The following is a 22,138-nucleotide window of genomic DNA, read 5'->3' on the forward strand; positions in this document are numbered from 1 at the left end:
CATTGGACAATGAACAATATTAATGTAAAACATATGGCTTTTCTTTATTTTTGTTTGGTACAAATATTTCCCTTTTTATAGCAGTGAAGATGAAATTCTCTTTGTTATTCCTCTTGCGTGGTCTTTGTTTTATATGCATCTTACTTTTCTTACTTACTCTCTAACAGTCTGATACCCAAAATACCCACTGGTGAATTTATGGCAAGCTTTGACATTATTGTAGTTTCCCCATAACAAGGCCCAGTTATTGATAACCACAGTTCATTCAGCATGCTCTACCCTAGTGACACGGTACTTTGTTGCTAAGAATGTTACCCAGTAGGCTTTCTGTTCTAGCAGACACAAACCACTTTGAAAGTAATTTTTCAGCCTGTTACAATCTGATCCAAGAACCTGCAGTTACAATTCCCCAATGGTTAGGCAATGCCAAAACCCTTGCTACAGTCCTTAAGATCAGTCAGCTCCAGTAGCCTACAGTGTGTTGAGTCATGTAGAGCCATTTTCTCCCCAGTTTCCTTTTTTTTTTTTTAAAGCGATTTCTGTAATGCATGAGCTGAGTGATGAAGTCAAATGTGCACAGACAGCTCAAGCCCCACAAGGAAGCACTGATATTTATAGCCAGCCCTTAGTAAGCACAAATGAATTCTTTGTCTTGACACTGAAGCTACCTCCTTATCGTCTTTTAATGTCTGAGGATATTCAGATTAAGAGCTCCTGTTATCTTAATAGGAGCCTCGTAAACAAACACTCTTAAATTTCTCACTGTCTGCTAATTGACAAAAGCCTTATTTCTCTTCCTTTGAGTGTGGGACTTCAGACCTTTTCCTATCTGAATACACGATATGGCAGTTTAAGTTTACTTCATAAAATGCTCCGATACAGTTAACTTGCCAATTTCAAGATGACTGTCATGAAAACATAAAATGTTTGCCAATTAATAAGCTTGTGTTTTTATAGAAATACAATGTGTTGTACATGTTTGTTTCCATGAAACACATGGCTGGAATTAAACAGCTTCTCTGTATAACAAGCACACTCGCCAGCAAAATACTTAGTGGGAGTGGAGAAATTCTGCCTTTTACACTTGTGGTGAATCTACTGAGGGTGTAAATAGGACCATCTTTACTTTAAAGAAAATTGGGATAAGGATACTTTTGGAAAGTACTTTTATTTAAAAGCATTTAAAGACAGAAGGGTTGTATGTTATAATAGAAAATATTTAGAGAGAATGCAGTATGGAGTGGTGCAATATACAAGTTGTATCAACACACATTGGGAAGGCAGTATTATATTATATACAAATGGCAAACAGTCCCTATTGCATGAGGTTTTGTTTTTCCCCCTATTCATGAGAATTCCTAAGGGGTAATTTGTGCTGCAGATGAAAAGTTAAGAGTAGTAGCTTGCTACGGAGCATGATCCTGCTCTCAGTGAAGTTCTGGTGATGACTCTACTGGGCTCAAGAGTGGGCCTATAGTCTTCCTCTTATCCATGTGCCAATCAACAGGTCTTTGTCCAGCACTTACAAGTATCTTCTTTCTCTAGTGGTAAAATTCTTGTGAGGGAAAACAAAAGTGGATTTCTTGGCACAACCATGAAAATGGGATAGGGGAAAAGTTATATAACAAGCGATAGTGGAATATAAAAAAAATCAGAGTATTAGGATTATGAAAAGTATCTGATATAAATCTACTGTAGCAACTGTTCTAGGAAGATTCCTACAGCAATACTCTTAGGGCGCTATTCTGCAAGATGCTGAGTGCTTTGGCCCTGATCTAGCAAAGCACTTAAGCACATGCTTAACTTTAAGCATGCAAGTTAAGCATGGTCTATGTTGTACCTGAAATTAAGCATGAGTTTAAGTGCTTTGCTGAATCAGGGTCAGAGCACTCAGCACCTTGTAGGATGGAGCCTTTACTCTGCTACCTCTCCATTTTTGTTGCGATTTCTTGGTGCATGCAATGGTTCCCAGCTGAACCTATTGCTTCTCTCCCTACCTACTGTATGATCAGTGCAAATACAAAGGATCTGCACAAAATATCTACGCAGATAAATTGTAAATAAGCTGCAATTCTTCCTTTTTTGGACGATTTTTTCCCTTTGTCTTTATCACGCTATAGCTCTAAGTTAGTGTACTAAAAGTTGCCAAGACAAATAAATAAATTATGAAGACTGATATGAACAAAAGATATGGCAAGCATATTTCTTGATAAAAATCAACCAAAGAGGTTGCCCATTTAATTGCCTTAAGTCTAAATGACAACAGAAGCTAAAAGTATGGAAGACTAGCTTGTGCTAAAACTATTAAAATAGTTAATTAAAAATGTCTTCTGGATTAATCACACAGCTATGAAACAACAATTATTATTAAGTATTATTTTTGGGTGTGCTACTTAAAATTAGTATTTTGGATTAAGCGTTTTTTTTTTGCTTTGGACAAACTAATTTTGCACCCTGAAAATGTATTGATCCTATAATAGATGTGTTTTTGATGACAGTTGCTGAAAAGGAAGCTGGAGGGATGGGAGTCCAGACCAAAAAAAGCTTTTTAGTGGGTGTTGAAACTTTACATCTATTTGCCAATGTCAAACTAATATTCAATAATTCAACGTATAACTGCTGTTTGCTAAACCCAAAGCCAAATCCTGCAAATACTAAACCAATTAATTTCTCCTAATTCTGGCTTACCTCATTAACATAATCTAATGTACAAACATCACCTATATTGTACTGTAGGGAGAGCAGGATGGACTAGATGAACTAGTAGATTAGTTCTTTATTAACCTAATTTGATATCTAACATTCTGAGAAAGAAATTTTAATCTTGACACTTTCTCAGGCTGTCTAATGATGGGTTCAGATGACTAATTTTAGAAATCTAAATTTGAAATTTTTAGTTCAAATCTGTAGCATGGTTTATTTGCTGTAAGACTTTTCACATTGCTGGATTTTAGCTTTAGATGTACCCTGGGGGAGGGATAGCTCAGTGGTTTGAGCATTGGCCTGCTAAACCCAGCGCTGTGAGTTCAATTTTTGAGGGGGCCACTCAGGGATCTGGGGGAAAAAATCAGAACTTGGTCCTGCTAGTGAAGGCAGGGGGCTGGATTCGATGATCTTTCAAGGTCCCTTCCAGTTCTAGGAGATAGGATATCTCCATTTAAAAAAAAAAAAAAAAATGGCAGATTCCCTATTCAGGCAAATCTTGCTATGCAGAAAATTTAGGGGAAGCACAAAGCAAAGGCTGCTTAACACTAAGCACAATACTTCTTACTCCTATTATTATTAACTCTAAAACATGACTTCTACAGGAAGCCTAATCCAAAGTCCATTTAAGTCAAATCTATCCATAGATTTCAATAGTCTTTAGATCAGACCCTAAGTGAAGGAGGAATTGAAGAATCATGCAAACTATATATAGTTTCTCTATTACTATTTTGAAAATAAGCAAATTAAACAGGTGGCCTCTTCTCCTTAAAAAAAAGGCCTGGATCAACCTGTTTCATCCCTGACATAAATTTTACATTAGGCAATCTGGAACCCAGAAAATTTACTATACAAGTGGATTCCATATTGGCCTTTAATTCAAGGTCAGCAACATAGATTATTTTTCCTGTTCAGTCTGAGGGTATGTCTACACTGCAAAAAGAGAGGTCTTCCTAACTCAGGTTAGCTAACTCGGGTTAAAATAACAGTGAAGTCTTTTAACTCAGGTTAGCAGCTTTAGTTCAACTCCAGGCTCCACTATAGGCTTTAACATAAGCTGCTAACCAGAGCAAATAGCAGAGTTGTTGCTATTTTCAACTGTTAGCTAACTCAGTTTAAGAACACACCTTTTATTTGAAGACATACCCTGAAAAATCTCTCTCTTCTGGTACATATGCAGGCATGCTGCAAACTACTCTAGTTATTCATGTTTTCTATGGTGCATCAAATTGAAAAAAATGAATCTAGAGTTATGCATTTGGAGCACAAAGGGAAATACTGCACCAGTGACATCAATGGGACTTGATTATGGTCTTCAGCAGGCACTGGATCAGACTCTTTTCTCTAGTGTTTAATATTATACAGGTGGGAGAAGCAATGTATAACTGAGAGAACAGGCAAGTAGTCCAATAGCCTTTCCCTTTTCATCACAGTGGGACAGTGGAGGTGCTGTGCCTGTTATATATGCCCATAGGTTAAGGAACCATGTTAATTTCCTTGAGAGGCATTTAGAAGCATTTGTTTTCCTAGACAGCTGCTTACTGGCAGTAATGCATAGCAAAGTTACATAATGGACATTCATGTGACTCTCACACTGAAATCATGGGTACAATAATGGAAAAAAAATTTCTAGGAAAAATTAAGAAGCAGTTTCATTTTGCTTGCTGAGACTGTTGCATTAAAAAGGAACTGTATTACTTCCCCATCCATCTGAATGAATCAAGTTACAGCTAGTGGTATAGATGCTGATATAAACTGGCAGAACTTCTCTGAAATGAAAGTATCTGGCCCAGTGAATTTTAAAAAATTAAGAGCCATATTCAATTTAGGCACCATGTCCCAAATGACATTCCGTTCATAAGAGCTTGTTATATCTGATATGGCCTACCACTGATTCTGCTGTTTGCTATTCTATTTTAAACACTTCCATAGCACCTCCCATCTGATAATCTCAAAACACTTTAAATATTTAAGCCTTGTAACTCTTGTGTGATAGATAATTATCCCCATTTACACTCGGGGAAAACTGAGGAAGAGAGGTTAAGTGGCTTGCCCAATGTCGTTATGCAAGTTTGTGCCTTACTGGGAATAGAATCCAGATTTCCTGGCCAACAATCATAGAAACCAGAGATGGGAAAAGACCAGTTACTGATAGTTTTATTTGTGGGTATGTGGACTGGATGAACTGTACTTTATTGATCACCCTGGATTCCTTATTATGCTAATAGAGGCAAAATTATATTAGTCTTTTGTTCAGGGCCAAATTAGATTTCTTGTACAAACCTCCATCTAAACAGGTGCAAATCTTAACAATGTGTATTGAAGAGAATTAAGGGAGTGAGTCCTTAACAAAAGAGTAAAGCCAGACTGTAGCCCCTGAAACAGGTGTATAATTTACAATGCTCTAACAAACTCATGAAGGGTGAGCCTCCAAAGGTTTAGAAGATTCTTTATGATTCAACATGCACTCAAATATCTGACCATATCACGCCTATAGAATTTGGCTGCAAATCTCCTGCGTACTAGAAACCTTGCAAGAGTTTGCACTTTTGCTTCTGGTCCTGACTGGAACAAGAGTGCGGAGACACAAAACTTAAAAATAATTAAAAACAAAAACCAAGCTAACTGAAAAATGTGCGTTGGGGATAAGGGAGGAGGGTTAAACCTCAAAAGCTGAGTATTATTTTGAGCTGTTTAGCCCATTTCTAATAAAAAAGGGACAGTTCAGATTTAGTTTGGCTATATGGTTACATACATTGTGGCTTCTGTAGGCCAAACTCTTTGCACACTCCAGGGGCTTCTTGAATCCCTCCATTTGAGTAAGAAAAGCAGCTGATTTGTAAAACACAAGATGAACTCCCACTTAAAATTACTTTGTACAATCTGCTATTCTGTCAAGGGACAACAGCAGATTAACATGGGATGAGGAGAATGTTTGCTGACAGATGATGTTGTCAGGTGTAAGCTGCTAAATTTGTTTCCCTAAATATTCTTTTAGTTAATATACGATGTTTCTCATCAGGGCATTCAAGCCCACCCTTGTCCTTTAACGGCAATTAGTATTATATCTTCCCAGGTGCCCATTTTCATTCAATTTAAATGGAAGCAAAGCTGGAGTAAGTATGGTAGGCTACATGAATTTCCCATCTGCAAGCAGGCAATAGAGGGAGGGCAAAGGAAAAGGGGGCCAGAGAAAGAGATATGTTAAGAGTTGGAACAGGAAGCGTCTCTTATCTGTGAGACTTGTTTCAACAGTCAGCTAATATCACACCTTCATATCTGTAAAGTAGCAATAACAAAGATAAGGAATCAGCTTCTTCAGATAAATACTTGGCGGGAAGGTTGGTCACTCACTATATCTAGAAGGAAATCTCTGAATGGCTTCAGTCCACATTCTGGTTTTCTGAAACCTGAGAACCCCAGAGTGTTCCCCTGCCTCCAGTGAGCAGGGTGCATGCAGAGATTAAAGGAGGTCTGATTTGAATTTCCAGAAAACTGCTAGATTAGCACCATTGTTGTGTGCAGCCTTTTGAAGTCAGTGGTAAACACCTTTCAGAGAGGGGAGGAAGTGTGCTTCGAGGGTGTGTCCATTCTGTTGTTCAGTTGGATAAGTTGTTACAAGTTTCTGAAATTACTTGCTGCAGCTGATTGAAGGTGTTTCCTTCCCAACATGAAACTAGCACTCTAGATGCCTGACAGAGAGTAAAAAAGTCTCAATACGTATTATTTATCCCAGCTGCAACAATTAGTTATTTTTTTGTGTGGCTCAGTGTAGTTAATGGAAGAATGTGCAAAACTTCCAGTCTCCCCCATCTGAAAAAATATAGAAGTTAATATATGATCTACACATTGCACATCTTTATTCCATTGCTTATGCATTCTGGAGTTACTCATTCAGGGTATGTCCACCCTTTTTCAAGACCATAATAACTTTTGTACAAACGTTGCCTTGCAAGGTATCATCTGAAAACTCAGGATTTACTGATTTTTATTGTTCTGGTAAAATATGTGTAGCAATATTGTATGTAAAATTATAAGATTCTACTATATGATGTTACTAAGACATACCCGGTATTTCAAATCTGGGAAAGCAGCCACAAACCAGTCCCTCAGAGACACAAGGCCTCAGCCAGGTGTCAAACAAATCAAGTGGACTATCACATCAGTAAGCAGCCATTCTTTGGCAGGAAAAAGGGTGTGAGCAAGAAATTTACATCTGGGCAAAGAAAGAGCTGGAGATTCCCATCCCCACATATTTTCTGTCTTCCGAACCCCAGCTGGAGATGATTCTCAAAGAAAATGAAAAGGTATAAGCAGGGCCGGCTCCAGGCACCAGCTTAACAAGCAGGTGCTTGGGGCAGCCAAGGGAGAGGGGCGGCATGTGCGGCAATTCGGGGGCAGCAGGTCCCTCACTCCCTCTAGGAGCGAAGGACCTGCCGCCGAACTGCCGCCGCCGATCGCAGCTTTCCCCCACCCCCCCAATTGCCACCACTGGTCGCGATTGCGATCGCGGCTTTTTTTTTTTTTTGCTTGGGGTGGCAGAAATGCTGGAGCCGGCCCTGGGTATAAGAATGGGGAATGGATGCCCCAGGATATCTCTTCCTTCATCTCTACTCATGGCATCAACAACACTTGAAGGACAAAGGAAGCATCATTGGACTGGAAAGGGAACCTGGCAGAAAGGAATTCAGCCTGTAAGAGTGATAAAAAATGAGGTGGGAGAGACTTCTGGTTTGAATTCACCTAGCTTGGTAAATTAGATGTTAATTGCGTTGAACCTTTTATTTCTTTGTAACCCATTCCCATTTATGCCTCATTACTTGTAACCACTTAAAATTTATCTTTCTGTAGTTAATAAACTTGTTTTATGTTTTATCAAGACCAGTGCATTTGGACTGAAATGTGGGAAACTCCATTTGAGATAATAAGATTTGTGCATATCATTTTCTAATAATAAATGACGGACTTTATACAAGCTTGTGCTGTCCAGGAGAGGGCTGGGCAGTATCAGACACACATTTCTGGGAGAAAGCCTGGGACTAGGAATTTGCTGGTGTTGCTCTGCAGTGTAATTCAAGAGTGGCGGGCCATAGCTGAGAGTAATTTACATGCCGGGGACTGTGTTTGAGCAGACCAGGAGTGATTGATCTCACAGCAAAGCAGTGTAAAAGGTACCCTAGGCTGGAGAAATTGAGGGGACACAGGCTGTACCCTGGGTAATGTCACAGGACCCTATCTTACTCCTACTGAAAGTCAAGACTTTTACCATTGACTTCAATGGGAGCCAGAGGCTCATGATAAGCAGTGTTCCAGATACAACCCCTTTACCCCCACAAACCTGATTTTGGTGGGAAGGGGAGCATATTGCTCTTAAAAGGTTGAACCAAAAGTCCAGAACCAGACACCAATGCACTTCATGAAGATGAGGTGACCATCTGGGTTCCAGGCCAAATCGGATGTATGGTTTAGGTTCAGGAAAATAAAAAAAAATCTTGTGAGCTGCTTTTGAGAGTTTTTTTTTTTACTTATAATAGGAAGAAATTAGGTGTTGAGGGGTCTTCTGACATTTGTGACCAGAAAATAAGACTCACTCCTGTTCTGGATTCAACCTGGAACAAAAGCTTCACAGGTTGGTGTTGTACTATGGATTTGAATGTAATGGAATTCAATAATGTTTGTATCAGAAAATCCAATTTTGTAAAATACCCATGTTAATTAAACACAGTATATAATACAATGGAATTTCTTATAGACTTGTACGAACAGTGAGATAATTCATGTAGTCATGTAGTCTTCAGACATTGTCTTACATCTCACTGAGGCTTAAAATCAATGCAATTTTGTTTATTTGCAATACAGGAACAGCTGATGCATAGTGCAGGAATGGATGTTTTGATACTTAAAAAATGAAGAGAAAATAGCTAAAAAATAAAGTTATAACAAATCATACCGCATATGGAGATCAGCTGATATTCAGAAGGAATCTTATTTCACTATTGTGACTCTATTCTACAAGTCAGATGAATATGTTATTGATCACCTGCAAAACAACTATCTTTTAACTGTGTTTTGCAATTGACCCAAATGGATTTATTATAGCACTTCAGAAAAATTAGACTTTATTTTGTGTGTTTAACACTTAGTTGTCATAACATGAGAACAGCTGTATTTGTTTTCCCTCTGCTTTAATGTTAAAACACTGCTATTAAAATGTCACAGGAAATTAAAGCAATCATCTATAATAAAGTAGCAATGATGGCCATATTTTCTAATAGCAACCAGTATACCTGTGCCCAGAATTTTGCATGCAGTTATCACATATGAGCATGCAGTTTGGGTAAGTAGGTGCCCATCTTCCCAAGTTACATGTTAAATCACGGATGCAAATATAAGAAGCCTGTTAGAGGCCCCGTTAGACTTAGCCCAAAGCATCTGTCACTAACTTTCGATCTATTATTCCTGTCACTTGCCATTCAGAGGCATTCACTGCACCCTTACTGACTGCAATCTGTAATGGGCAACACTTTTAAGGGGCTTGCCAAGCTGCCTCAACCAAGAACTCCAGGAGATGTACCATTTTCTTCCCAAATGCCTCTCTCAAGAGATGAGAAGAACGTACCACAGAGACATTTTACCTCAAAACCAAAACACTAAAATGGTCTTAAAAGCAATAGAGAAAATCAGATTAACACAAAGAAAGTCTGTAAAACACATGGCCTAGACTTAGCAAGAGCTCTGCAGGCACATCTTGAATCAGTTGTATGGAAGTAACAGCCTTAGGTTTTCAGAGACTATTTTCTCCTGTCTTCCTCCTGACTCTTTCAGATGTTCAGCCTATCAAAGACTTGATTCTTTCATAGTATCCATATCTGACTCTCATTCCTGTTATTACTTTGCTGGATTGTTTGTGCTACGTTTATCATTATACACTCCTTTTTATCACCACCCTCCAGGGTGTTTCTGGGGTTCTGTCCCCAGATTCCATCAGGATTGTATAGAGTTTGGTGGCTAAACTGTTCCAGTCCCTGTTTTCCTGTTCCTCCTTTGCATTTTCCTACCCAAATACACCCTCCCTGGTCTCAAGGTTGCCTTCCTTTTGTGCTGGCATTAATAACCTTGCATTTGACATGTTAATTGTCTTAGTGGGTGATGTAATCATGACCAGTAAAGATTGCTTTTAAAGACAAGGGTTTCACATGATTATATCATTTGTTCTCAATGTTAATTCTAGTCTATATTTGATAGGAATCATAAAACAGTTTAACTGATCTGTCACAGTGATGCCCTCTAGATTAGCTTAATAGAGAACATGTCCCCTGGTTAGAACAAAGTTTTAAGCGATTTCAGGTTAATATTTCCAGAGAACGGCTGCAACAGCTTCCAATAGGAGGGTTAGACATCAACATACATTGAAAAACAACCTGTCAGGTTCAATAGCTGTCTCAAAGTGGGGAGGGCGCAAGTGTGATGAGTCATCCCTGAGCCGCCCTGAACCTGACGAGTCATCCATGAGCCAGAAAGTGTGTTGAGTTTTCAGAGGTAACTGCCTGCAGGTCTTGTGATAGGCCCCTCTCTATTCAATCAGGGTTCAGCCAATTTACGGTGAGGACCCACCCAGGTAAACCCAAGGCAGGTATGTAGATGGCTAAGTGGAGCAGTCTCTCCAGTCTGCTCAACATCACTGTCTGGCTGGGAGCACTCCCATTGTGATAGACTGCTCATGTTCCATCTGGTCTTTGCGCCTGCTCTTGCTCCAGCCCATGCCTGTTTCCGTCCTAGCCAGCCCCAGCTCCAGCTTGGATACGCTCCTGCCTCAGCCAACCTCTGAGCAATTGTGACAGTAAGTCTAACGACATACCACTATATGAACACAGGCATTGATTTCAGAATCCAGATAATAAAATGCGCTCTTTTCTGTTCAGAGACCAATCTGGGAGCAGTCGCTCTGACCCACCTTGTTTGAGAGTCATTATAGTTGAATTTTCATAATCATCCCTGCTCCATCAGTGCATAAGGCAGAAGTCAAATGGCTCTTCTCATCCCTATCCTGTGCTAGTTTTTCCAGAAGTTTTGTACGATTAACTTTACTGCAGCAAAATAACCCTCCACAAACAACGTAAAGGCAAGTGTTGGAAAAGCCTTTCCTCCCCACTGGGAGTAAATGTGTTGCTGTCTTAAAAAGAGCGCCACTGTGCAGGAGCATAAAATTAGAGACAGGCCAAGAGCAAGAAACCCTGAGGATGGACTGTTCTCATCCCTTCCACAGAGGGTACCAGCAACTCCCACTAACTCCAGTGGCTGCAGCTCATATTCTGTAGGAGAAGAATCAGGCTAAGGGTCTTTGAACAAGTAGATTTCTGGATCCAAACTTTTTGTCTGGCCCATAATTTTATAATGGACCAAACCCCTTGTGCACTTGGATGTGAGGCGCACATAACAGCTCAGACTCATCCCTACACAAAGGTGAAAAAAGAGGCCATGTGAATGCTTTGGTCGACTCCAGTCAGTTTTACATCTGCACTTGAATTCTGTTCCTGCAGCAGTGAAGTCAATGGGAGTTTTGCCATTTACTTGAATGGGACTGGACCAGGCTCAAGGAGAACACGAGCATTTTGAGACCATACTGATACGGCTGCGTTCAGTGTTGTGGCATTTCTCTGCCTGTGAAGTTAAAGCTACCCAGTGTACTTGGGACTATTCAGAACCACGGCATGCCATCTTGTACTCTGCTCTACCTCTCTCAGCTAGTTACGAAAGCAGCAAGCCACAAACACTGACGCTTCCTATTAGTTTTCGCAGTGGTCACATTGCAAAGTAACAAGAATGCCAAAAACAGATTTGGAGAACTCCACACTGTCTGTTTACTCGCAAACCCTTCAAGCTGGAAATGGTATTTCATCCCCCGTGACTGCCTGCCACTTGTAAACTCAGGTGTTTTCAGAGTTTGATTAGAATTTTAAAGTATATAGAGTAGCATCTATGCTGAACTCTGAATTCAACCCTCCCTTCCTCCCAACACACGTACTTTTTTTTCTCTAACCACAATACTGAAATTGTGTGTAGCTGCTACTAGTACCAAGTTGGAGACACTCATTTCTAACAAGAACAGCATGAAGTCTAAAGCTAGGAGACACTCTCTTTTTTTTTTTAAAGTTACCTCCTTGCTGGTGTTTTGGGGGCTGATCCAAGCCCGTTCAAGTCAATGGGAGTCTTTCCAGTGGCTTCAATGGAATTTGGATCAGGCCTGCAGTTTCTTTGCTAGAGTGCAGAGCACAGGGATATAAGTGATGTCCAGGCTCCACTCCAATGTGTTTCACATAAAGCAGTCTTCCCTAGGAATTACTGAAACAAAAGGAATAAGGGGCCAACAGTGTCACTGCAGTATTCTGAGAGATTACTCTGGCAGAGAGGTACTACACAGCCATAGTATTGTGCAATGAATGAATGGCCCCTGACTTATTACAATGGAAATAGTGCTGCTTTTTGGGCAATTGACTGTAGAATGGAAGGGATTCCTAAAGCATTTACTACCTAGGGCTGAAGACAGTGTAAAATTAATTCTGTTCGTTGTTTTCTGAACATCTTCCTGAATAATGGCTTCCAACAGCTTAGGTGTTCATAGCCAGAAGTCATCAGCTATTTTCTATTGGTCTTTAAAACAGCAGCTCCAAATCCATCCTTTCAATAATAAGACGATATTGAAGAAAGGTCTACACCCATATTATACACTTCACACAGCTGTACAGTGAAATAAATGAAGTGTGAAACAGAAATGGATCTTATTAATTTATAATCTCCATTAGTGTATATTAGAGTTGAAGAGTGGGTTAGAATTTACCTATGGATAAAATGCTGCACAATTTAGGAATTTCATTTCACCTACTTTTCCTGCCTGAATTTCCATATGTAGACAAACTGTACCTCTAAAGGACATACTAATACTAATAATTCCTCTGCTAGAAGGTGATTAGAGTCCTGACTTGCCAAATTTCATCTGCATCCCAGTTTGTTAGTAGCTACTCAGCTTACTCTAGCGGATCTGGCAAGCCATGTGCATGGCCTAGGAGAATTCTGGCTGAGTCTGCTAGAATTCCTACCTGGGACTCCAACTACAGTGCAGCCACTTCTTACTTCTCCAGACAAGACAAACAAGATCCAAGTTACAGCATCCACCAGAGATCCCGGTTATCAGAAAGCACAGTAAGAGGGGGTGGCAAACCTATGTTCAGAGCCAAAAGTCACACATGGCTAGATGCTGCTCTATATACCAGCAGATCTGCTGGAGAAGTAAGAAGTGGCTGCACCGTAGCTGGAGTCCCAGGTAGGAATTCTAGCAGACTCAGCCAGAATTCTCCTAGGCCATGCCCATGGCTTGCCTGATGCTCCATTCTTGCAGAAACTACAAAGTATGTTTATTGGCTGAGCTCAGACATCTCTGCCTGCTGGTGAGGTGGAGTCTAACCAGGAGCCTACCCTCATTCAAACACATAGCAGCTGTGTAGAGAATAGAAGATAGCAGGGTCCCAACACACATCTGAACCTCTTGCTATCCTTGATGAAAGCCACACATCCAAGCCCAGTTGCTGTCATTGTGCTCCCAGCCTCATGCTCACCAAAAAAATTAATAATCAATCATTTAAATATCCTCTTATTCCACTTCCTTAGCTGGTGGGAGGAATCCTCTGTTAATCAAAAGGCTCAGTTCATGCATGAAGGAGTGTGCTTCACTATCTCTGCCCCAGTATTCAGTGTTTTACCCATCTACGGAGAGAAGAAGACTTAGCTTTTACACACACACTCTCTCTTTCACAACAAACCACCATTGACAGACTACTGTATCTGGGAGAGAATAAAACTGATTGATTACCGGTCAGTGCACTAAAACCAAACATTGCCCTATGACAGCTTCAAAACAAATTAAACTTACATAACCAGCAGGTGAAGAACAGGTGTCCCCTGGCTCCCACAAGAAATCAAAGTCTAGAAAAAAGTTTTTAACCAGGAGAAAAGCCCTAGATAGTTGTCTCTAGGATTCTTCAGCAGGGCAAACAGTGCTTCAAGGACAAACAGGAAAGTAGCTGCTATTTGAGGCAACTTCATTATAAAACCATTTTTAATAAGAATTCTTAACAAAGAGAGGGAGCGTGCTGGCAGAAAAGCCTCCAGGGGCTCTTAAGGCTGCCCAGTTAAGTTATTAGGAAGTTACACACAGGGGACCAAACAGCTTTTTTATTGGCCCCAGGGGACAGGGTTTAGTTTGTCACCTGTTCTCTAGAGGCATAGTCACTAACAGCAGATACTGTTAACCATCAATTTTCTGCCTGTTCCCACTTTGTGAGGGAAAGTGTATTTTTACTTACTCTAGTTGGCATACAAAAGCACAGTGTAAAGTAAGCAAAAGTGTAATTTATGTACTAGGTATTCATAAGTCTGAGCAGTAAAGATCAATCCTTTGTTCTCTTTTTCCCTTTAGCACAATTACATAATTACTACATTTAAAGAAACAATCATAAGATAGGAAAGTCCACCAATGTTGTGACCAGAATGAGGACAGTATGGTAACATGTATAGTATAAGAGGGACACATGGAAGAAGAAAGAGGACTAGTGTAGATAAATTGCCTGACTTTTTGAATCAAATAGAACTGGAAACCTCAGTCTGCTTGCAAAAGTTTGGTGACTATGATTTAAGATTATTTGAACATCTAGACAGCTGATGAGCCTACCGCAAAGCTGTCCTCCCTCACTCTCTGACAAGCCATGCCCTCTTTTTAACATCCTCTGAGGCCTGAAGATATTAAGGACCCAATTCAGGAAAGCATCCCTTAAACACATGCTTGAAGTTAACTATGTGCTTAAATCCTACTGAAGTCAATGCTTAAGTACTTTTCTGAGTCAGAGCCTAATGTAAAACCTGTGTAGGAGTAATGCCAAAGAAGTGAGGTTTTTACTCATGAAAGCTTATGCCCAAATAAATCTGTTAGTCTTTAAGGTGCCACCAGACTCCTTGTTGTTTTTATAGATACAGACTAACACGGCTACCGCCTGATACCAGAACTTATTGTGGGGATGGTACCGTAAAGCACAGAGAGGCGGCCTCTATGGGGCTAGGAAGGAGCTGGATGGGGAACTCCATTAACCAAATCTGCAGGGGTTGATTCACTTCCATCTTTGTTAACCAAACTGCTTGTTTGGTTTGTGAATGCCTTTGTTAACCAAATCTTGTGAGACTCACATAGTCTTCACCTGATTTAGCTATTGAACAGGAGCTCATGCTCTTTCAAATTTGCACCCAGTGTTTTGAAAATATTCCACAACTGCCACTGGAAAATTAAGGGCTTGTCTACATTTGGAAACCGTTATTCCGGAATAACTATTTCCTAACAAGACCCACTGTGACATTCCTATTCTAGAACAGGAGTATCCACATGGAGTCTTAGGGTACATCTACACTACAGGGGGGAGTCGATTTAAGATACGCAAATTCAGCTACGTGAATAGCGTAGCTGAATTCGACGTATCGCAGCCGACTTACCCCGCTGTGAGGACGGCGGCAAAATCGACTTCTGTGGCTTTCTGTCGGCGGCGCTTACTCCCACCTCCGCTGGTGGAGTAAGAGCGCCGATTCGGGGATCGATTGTTGCGTCCCGACGGGACGCGATAAATTGATCCCCGAGAGGTCGATTTCTACCCGCCGATTCAGGCGGGTAGTGTAGACCTAGCCTTCTATTGAAATAGGTATTCTAGAATTATTCTGCAATAGCTATTCCAGTACATTGCCAAGTGTAGACAAGCTCCAACTCTGAACCAATACAGGACAAGCTATTTCACTGAATAAGCATCATCAACCATGAAAAATTGCGTGGTAGTATGGAGACATCTCAGCAAGTATCTGCACTGTGTCCACTTAAGTGATTTTCACTGAATATGGTAAGAACTGAATTCAAGATGCTAGAGGTGAAATGCTACCATATTCACTTATTACACTTCCGTGGCTCGACTTGAGTCAAAAAGCAGCATTACAAAATGTGGCACAGAGGCCTCTTTTTCTCCAGACTTGCAAGTTTTATTTTTTAAAAGGGGTCTCTAGCTATTATGGTAGTAAGGAAAGTTTTGAAAATGTAAGCTCAGTGTAACAGATGCAGTGATGATTGTCTGAGTTTCCAAAGAGCCTGAAACTGTAGTTCTGGGAAATGTGAACTGCCCAGTTCATCTCAGTGGGTGTTAGCTATTATTATTGTCATCGAAGTGAATGTAGAGTGTTTCTTTACTCATAGCATAGAAGAGGGGTGGGCACACTTTTCGGCCCGAGGGCCACGTCTGGGTATAGAAATTATATGGCGGGCCATGAATGCTCACGAAATTGGGGCAGGGGTACGGGAGGGGGTGAGGGCTCTGGCTAGGGTACAGGCTCTGGGTTGCAGGCTGGGGATGAGGGGTTAGGGGTGTAGAAGGATGCACCAGGCTGGAACCGAGGGGTTCAGAGGGTGGGAGGGGGTTGGGAGGTGGGTTGGTGACTCAGGGGTGCAGGCTCCGGGTGACGCTTACCTCAAGCAGCTCCCGGAAGCAGCGGCATCTCCACCCTCCGGCTCCTACGTACAGGCGCGGCCAGACGGCTCTGCTGTGCGCTGCCCCGTCTGCAGGAACCGCCCCCTGCAGCTCCCATTGGCCGCAGTTCCCAGACAATGGGAGCTGCTGGAGTGGCGCTTGGGGCAGAGCTCCCTGGCTGCTCCTATGTGTAGGAGCCGGAGGGGAGACATGCTGGTGCTTCCGGGAGCCGCGGGGAGCAGCCCCCGACCCTGCTCCCCAGCTGGAGCATCGGAGCAGGGCAAGCCTCAGACTCCGCTCCCCAGCAGGCGCTCGAGGGCTGGATTAAAATGGCTGGTGGGCCAGATGTGGGCCATAGTTTGCGCACCCTTGGCATAGAAGAAGGGAGAGGAGGAGCATTTTATGAAGAGCAGCACAATCTACTCTAAGGGACGTGCCACTTTGGTGCCAATGGGGTTGGGAATGGGGGAGGTTTCAGCAAGTACCATCATCTTTTTCCCTAACCAAGAAAAATCAAAGTCCAGGGAGCCTAGCAGAGGTCAGCAGGGCATACAAGCCCCAAGGAAGAGGAGCCAAGCCCAAGAGGCCGAGACACTATGCGTCATCCTGTTTTGAACATGTGCTCAATCTCCTGAAAGCAGTGCCTCAGTCTCTTGTGTGAACATAGCTTATTCTGTGGGCAAAGTTTGGAAGAACACCACTCTCTTGTGGGGTTTCAAGTATCGTAACTCACAAATTCCTGAAGGACATAATATAAAGATGACATTACAGAAGCTGCTAGAGAGAAACAGTGCATTTTTACTTGGTGAGATATAACCACAGAGCATTAGTGACAGGTTGTACCAGCAAGAGCTTAAATCTCTTGGGTTTTATTCAGCTAGTTAAATAGATGGGAGACATAAGGCTCTTCAACAGTATTTTGCATGTGCAGGAATACTTGTGTAGGATTTGATTCAGAAGTGAGTTCAACTAACCAGCTGCCTTTTGCCCAGCAGTTAAATTTCACCTAATACAGAATTTATCAAAGACTAATACCAAGAAGACTACCACAACAAGACTATTTACTCCAACCCAACACAATGGGTGATATCCAAACAGAGCTAATCTGCTGTTCAACATGGCTATGTTCCATAGAATCAGCCAAAACTTCCTGGCACGTTTACTAGAATAAGTGACATTACAACACATGACTCTAACTGGGTCAGAAAGTCATTAGAACTCTTCTTCTAAAATCAGTGCCGGACTTTTAGCCAATCAGCACACTCAAATGCCTCAGTACTTGGAAGAACTTAATTTGATAGAACTGTGCACTTTTGCTGGATCGCTAAATAGTGTCACATACAGCACCCACGTCACATGCTGCTGGTAAGAATGCTTTTGGATTTTCCTTAGAGAAATCCTACTCTATTTAACTTGGCTTATTTTTGTTAAATTTATGCTCATGGTGATGAGCATGCTGTGGATAAATAGATTAAATATACAAACACAATGATTTGGCATAAGTCAATACACAAAATGCTTGTCAGAGAAGAGTGTCATTTCATTTGCATATTATTAGGCTCCATAACAGCTCAGATTTGCTTTGTGATTCTTGCATCTGGGTACCAACATGAAACTACACTTGTCTGACACTATTCCACAACTGGACATTTTAAGCTCTAAGCTGCTTTCTGTGCAATGATAGGAAAAAAGACAAATTTACTGTGCATTATGACAAATTGTTAAGGATGCATAGTCTGAATCAATTCCTGATTTAAGAGAATTAGTCACAGTATCATTTAGTTCCCAAGGAACTTCAATCAAAGTTGAAGGAATCTGCAAATGGTGACTCTATTACAACTATTATATATTACTCATTTTATTCCGATCCTTGCCTAATGGATAAGCTCATCTTTCCATTGCTCAGACAACTTGCTTGTTATGGTTCAGAGAAGTGCATAGAAACATCTGCTAGGTACCAATGTGCAAAGTAAGAACCACACTTTGCCAATTCTCTTTAAATTACAAACAAGTAGATCTTTCTTCATGTGTATGATGCCAAAGAATAGGGCCTCTAATATCTGCTTGAGCTAGTTCATAGGGCACGTGTGTGATCGGTAGCAGCATATACATAATAGAACACAAACAAAGCTTTGCTTTTCTGCAAGCTATGAATCAGAATATCTTTCACTGTTACTGATAGAAGACAACATTTTGCCATCATTAGTCAGCACTGTCAACAGTGACTTAACATAAATCATCCTGTACAACAAATTAGGTTTCCAAAACAAGACTGTTTTCCATAATAGGCCCCAGACGCACAATCCATTAAAGCATAAGCGAGGACAATTCCTTATTAGTCTGACATGGATCAAGAAAGTCTTTCCTACAGTCTTCAGGTCTCTGGCTAATGTATAATTTTGTGTATATATGGCACTACAGAGTGAAAATGGAGAAGTGGCGTTCCTGACAGCGGGTCAGTCAAAGGCGCTACTGTATATAAAATATATAGTCTGGTGGTTTCAGCTTAGTTCCAGGTGGACTGGGAGTCCATGTCACAAACCACCACATACAGTAAGCACAATCACTAGCCTCTGCACAAGAGAGGCCCAGGACTGAGCTAGCATAAATTCTGAATTACTTACCACCTCTAGAGAGGGTGGTCCCTCCAGGCCAGGGTTGAGCTCATGGGCAAGGCTGTGCAAGGAAGCTGTCTGTACATTGCCTGGCCTGCGGATATACAGAGGACTTCAGTCTCCTGTACTGTCAATCTCAGTCACTGTGAGCTCAAATATTCACCAAAAGCTAAGGGCCAATTTTTCCCTCAGATGCCCATGTGTAGTTCTCATTTGTGTCAATGGGAACCACATATCCATACATCCAATGGGAGAATCTGACCCTAAAAATGAGTCTTTAGTACTAAACCCTCCTATGCAGAGGACCATCATTGTGATCTAAACAAGTTTGCGACATTTAACATTTCAAGCAACGTGACATCAGAATGTCTTGCATCAACAAACCGTAGACTATAAATCTCTTATTAAATATAAGACATTGTTTAGTGGTACATGATTTTAAAGAGTGTTTTTTCTTAACATGGATATTTTAAAATGATGAATGAAGTAGGAGTGAAATTAATGTAAGATATTTTATGAAACTGGTTTCACCCTATGAAGCTGTGGTAAACACACCTATAAGTCTTGTCTTTGTTAAAATACATCCTAACAAGTCTTGCATCGCAGCGTGTATGATACCAATACGAGGCATTCATCAAATTCCATCTCCATTAATTTTTCCTCCTTCTATGGTTACGTGAAACGGTGGGCAAGTGCAATCACTTCACTGTACCTGACTTCCGTGACATTCTGATTTCGGAACACTGCAGTGTATAATATCACTCCCCACTAACAAATCGTAACATTTCCTCAGCTCTGAGCTTTTGGCTCACTGTGGAGTAAGAATGTGGGCTGATCCCAAAAGTAGCTGTCTGTGACGAGGGGGACTTGGAGTAAATATGTATTCAGTCAGTGCACACGTCCACATCAGTTCCCACAATGCCATTTACTATGGCTTTGTATATGGATGGCTAACAGAAAAATTTCTCATTTCCAGCCAGAATTCTCCTTAAGCACAAGCACAACATAATCTCACTTATAGACTAGTGGACAGAAAGGGGGAGGAGATTTAAAATAAAATTAAAAAAATAGGTTTTCATTTGAAGCATATCGCATATGTAACAGGCACACAAATGAAGGGAGATCAGAAGGTAATTGTCCTCTCCCTTGGCTTCAGGATACACTAGTTACCAGCTGACTAGAAAGGCACATATATCAGAACCCAGAGCTTTGCCTTGCCTCTTCAAACCCCTTCCCTTCCCTCCCTCTGCCCCACAACACACACACACTGCATACTCATTTTGAGGAAATATCATCCCTGGGCTGAACCACTCTGTCTTGGGAAGCACACTAGAGTTTGTAAAGTGGAACTTCCCCAGATCAGACAAGCAGGTAATAGTCTGAGATGCACATCAGTCAGACTACCATGAATTCCATTTGTAAGAGAAGACCAAATCAAAAGGTATTACTTACATGTATGCGTCTTCTTTGTTACGGAAATACCTGGAGGGAAGAAATGATACCATTGTTAGGAAAGTCACCATTGTGTAAACTCTTTTGATACATATTTCATTGTTAAACTCTTTTATCACAGACATATGGCTGCCTCTATAGAAGAGGCATGAACGTCACATTGATTTCAACATTAGATTCAGGAGTATCTCCCTTCTTTGTGTGCATGTTTTAATGTTATTTTGTATCCTCATCCTCCTCCCCATAAATGAAGGCTCAGCTACGTATCCACTGAGATTTTGTTGACCAAAAGCCTATTCAAGTTAAAACTGATTTGAGACATGTGGCTGTTCTAAAAGGCACAACACTACATTCAGAGGGCCCCCACCGTTTATTTCCCATGGTAAAGAATTTTCCCACACTCATACCAACCAATGCACATCAACCTACCTGGACAGAAAAGATCTGAACAAGAGAGCAATTCATTTGCTATGGTCATTAAGTTCAACTTGTCTTTTCACTGCAAGCTGCAGATCATGCTCATTAAAACCAAATAAACAGCTTTATGAATATGGGCATTATTGGCTGCTATTCTAAGCTGGAAGCAAAATAGATATAACCTGTTAAATATATTGTTGAAGTAATAAAGATGTTTTTATGCCAAAGAGGCTTGTGGTGATAGTCAGCAGGGATGGTCCAGCTCCAGTGAAATTTGAGACATTTTAAAAAATGCAACAAAACAAATGGAACTAGGCAAGATACATAATACCAAATAAAGATAACATTAACTCTGTTAAATGTCATCGGAATTCATGCTTGAATATAAACAATGTTGTCTCCACTTTAGTAGATAACTGGTGCTATACTCTGAGCTCTCATTATTTAAGCTTCACTCTCCTTTGGGGGCATTCTGTGAGAGGGGAAAGAGGCTACTGGAAGTAATACAAGTATTTGAAATATTTAGTTCATGATTAAGACCTGTAATGAAATCTTGGATTGGCTTTGCTTGCAATGTATGAAAGTAAGGCAGTTCTGTATCTCCTTGACCCCCAAAACAAATTTATACAGAAAGAGTAAATTTTTATTTTAGCCCTATTACTTTATTATGGAACTTCTCAGCGGGACAAAGTGGATTCTAAAACTCCACAAGAAAAACAGATTATGTTGTTTGTAAATTTATACTTGACCTCTAAAGACGACATTTTCAAAGTGTCCCTATTTTGACACACAATTAAATCAATATTGCCAACCCCAAGCATTCAAGAATCATGAGGCACAGGCCTCCTAAGGTGACCAGAAGCAAGTGTGAAAAATCGGGATGGGGGGTGGGGTGGGGTGAGGGGTAATAGGAGTCTATATAAGGAAAAGACCCAAAAATCAGGACTGTCCCTATAAAATCGGGGCATTTGGTCACCCTAAGGCCTCCTAAAAAAAAAAAAAAAAATCACAAGATTGGCTTAAAATCACGAGCTTTTAAAAAAAATATTATGAGTTTTAAATTATCTTATGGTTTTTCAGCCTTTAGGTTTCACATTTTCAAGATTTTTTCCATAACCACAACGGGTCGAAACTAATTTAAAGGAAAGCTGAGATTCTCACAATAACCCGATTCCAGACTTTAACAACAAATATCACAGAAGTTGGTAAAACTGATGACGAGACCTAACTCAGAAGTGCTGAACACTGCAGCCAATGGGAGTTCTCAGTGATCAGCATCTATTCAGGTGCCTAAACTTGATTATTTATTTCTAGTGTGGCAACACACAAATATCCCTGTCAGGACAAAGCCCTGAACATCCTAGCTATTGGACAAAACTCATAAGAAGCACTGTCCTTGCCCCC

General features: G+C 40.8%; 1 protein-coding gene across 2 annotated transcripts in view; it reads right to left on the reverse strand.

Annotated features, from left to right (window-relative positions):
- Positions 1-22,138, reverse strand: part of RORA (RAR related orphan receptor A) — a 558,226-nt gene that overhangs the window by 141,469 nt on the left and 394,619 nt on the right. For both annotated transcript variants that reach the window (XM_054042166.1, XM_054042165.1), the window contains exon 2: positions 20,318-20,347. In XM_054042166.1, coding sequence (XP_053898141.1) covers positions 20,318-20,347 — 30 coding nt within the window. The remainder of the gene's footprint in view (positions 1-20,317; positions 20,348-22,138) is intronic.

This window comes from Malaclemys terrapin, chromosome 10, assembly GCF_027887155.1.
Source record: "Malaclemys terrapin pileata isolate rMalTer1 chromosome 10, rMalTer1.hap1, whole genome shotgun sequence".
NCBI classification, from domain to species: domain Eukaryota; kingdom Metazoa; phylum Chordata; order Testudines; family Emydidae; genus Malaclemys; species Malaclemys terrapin.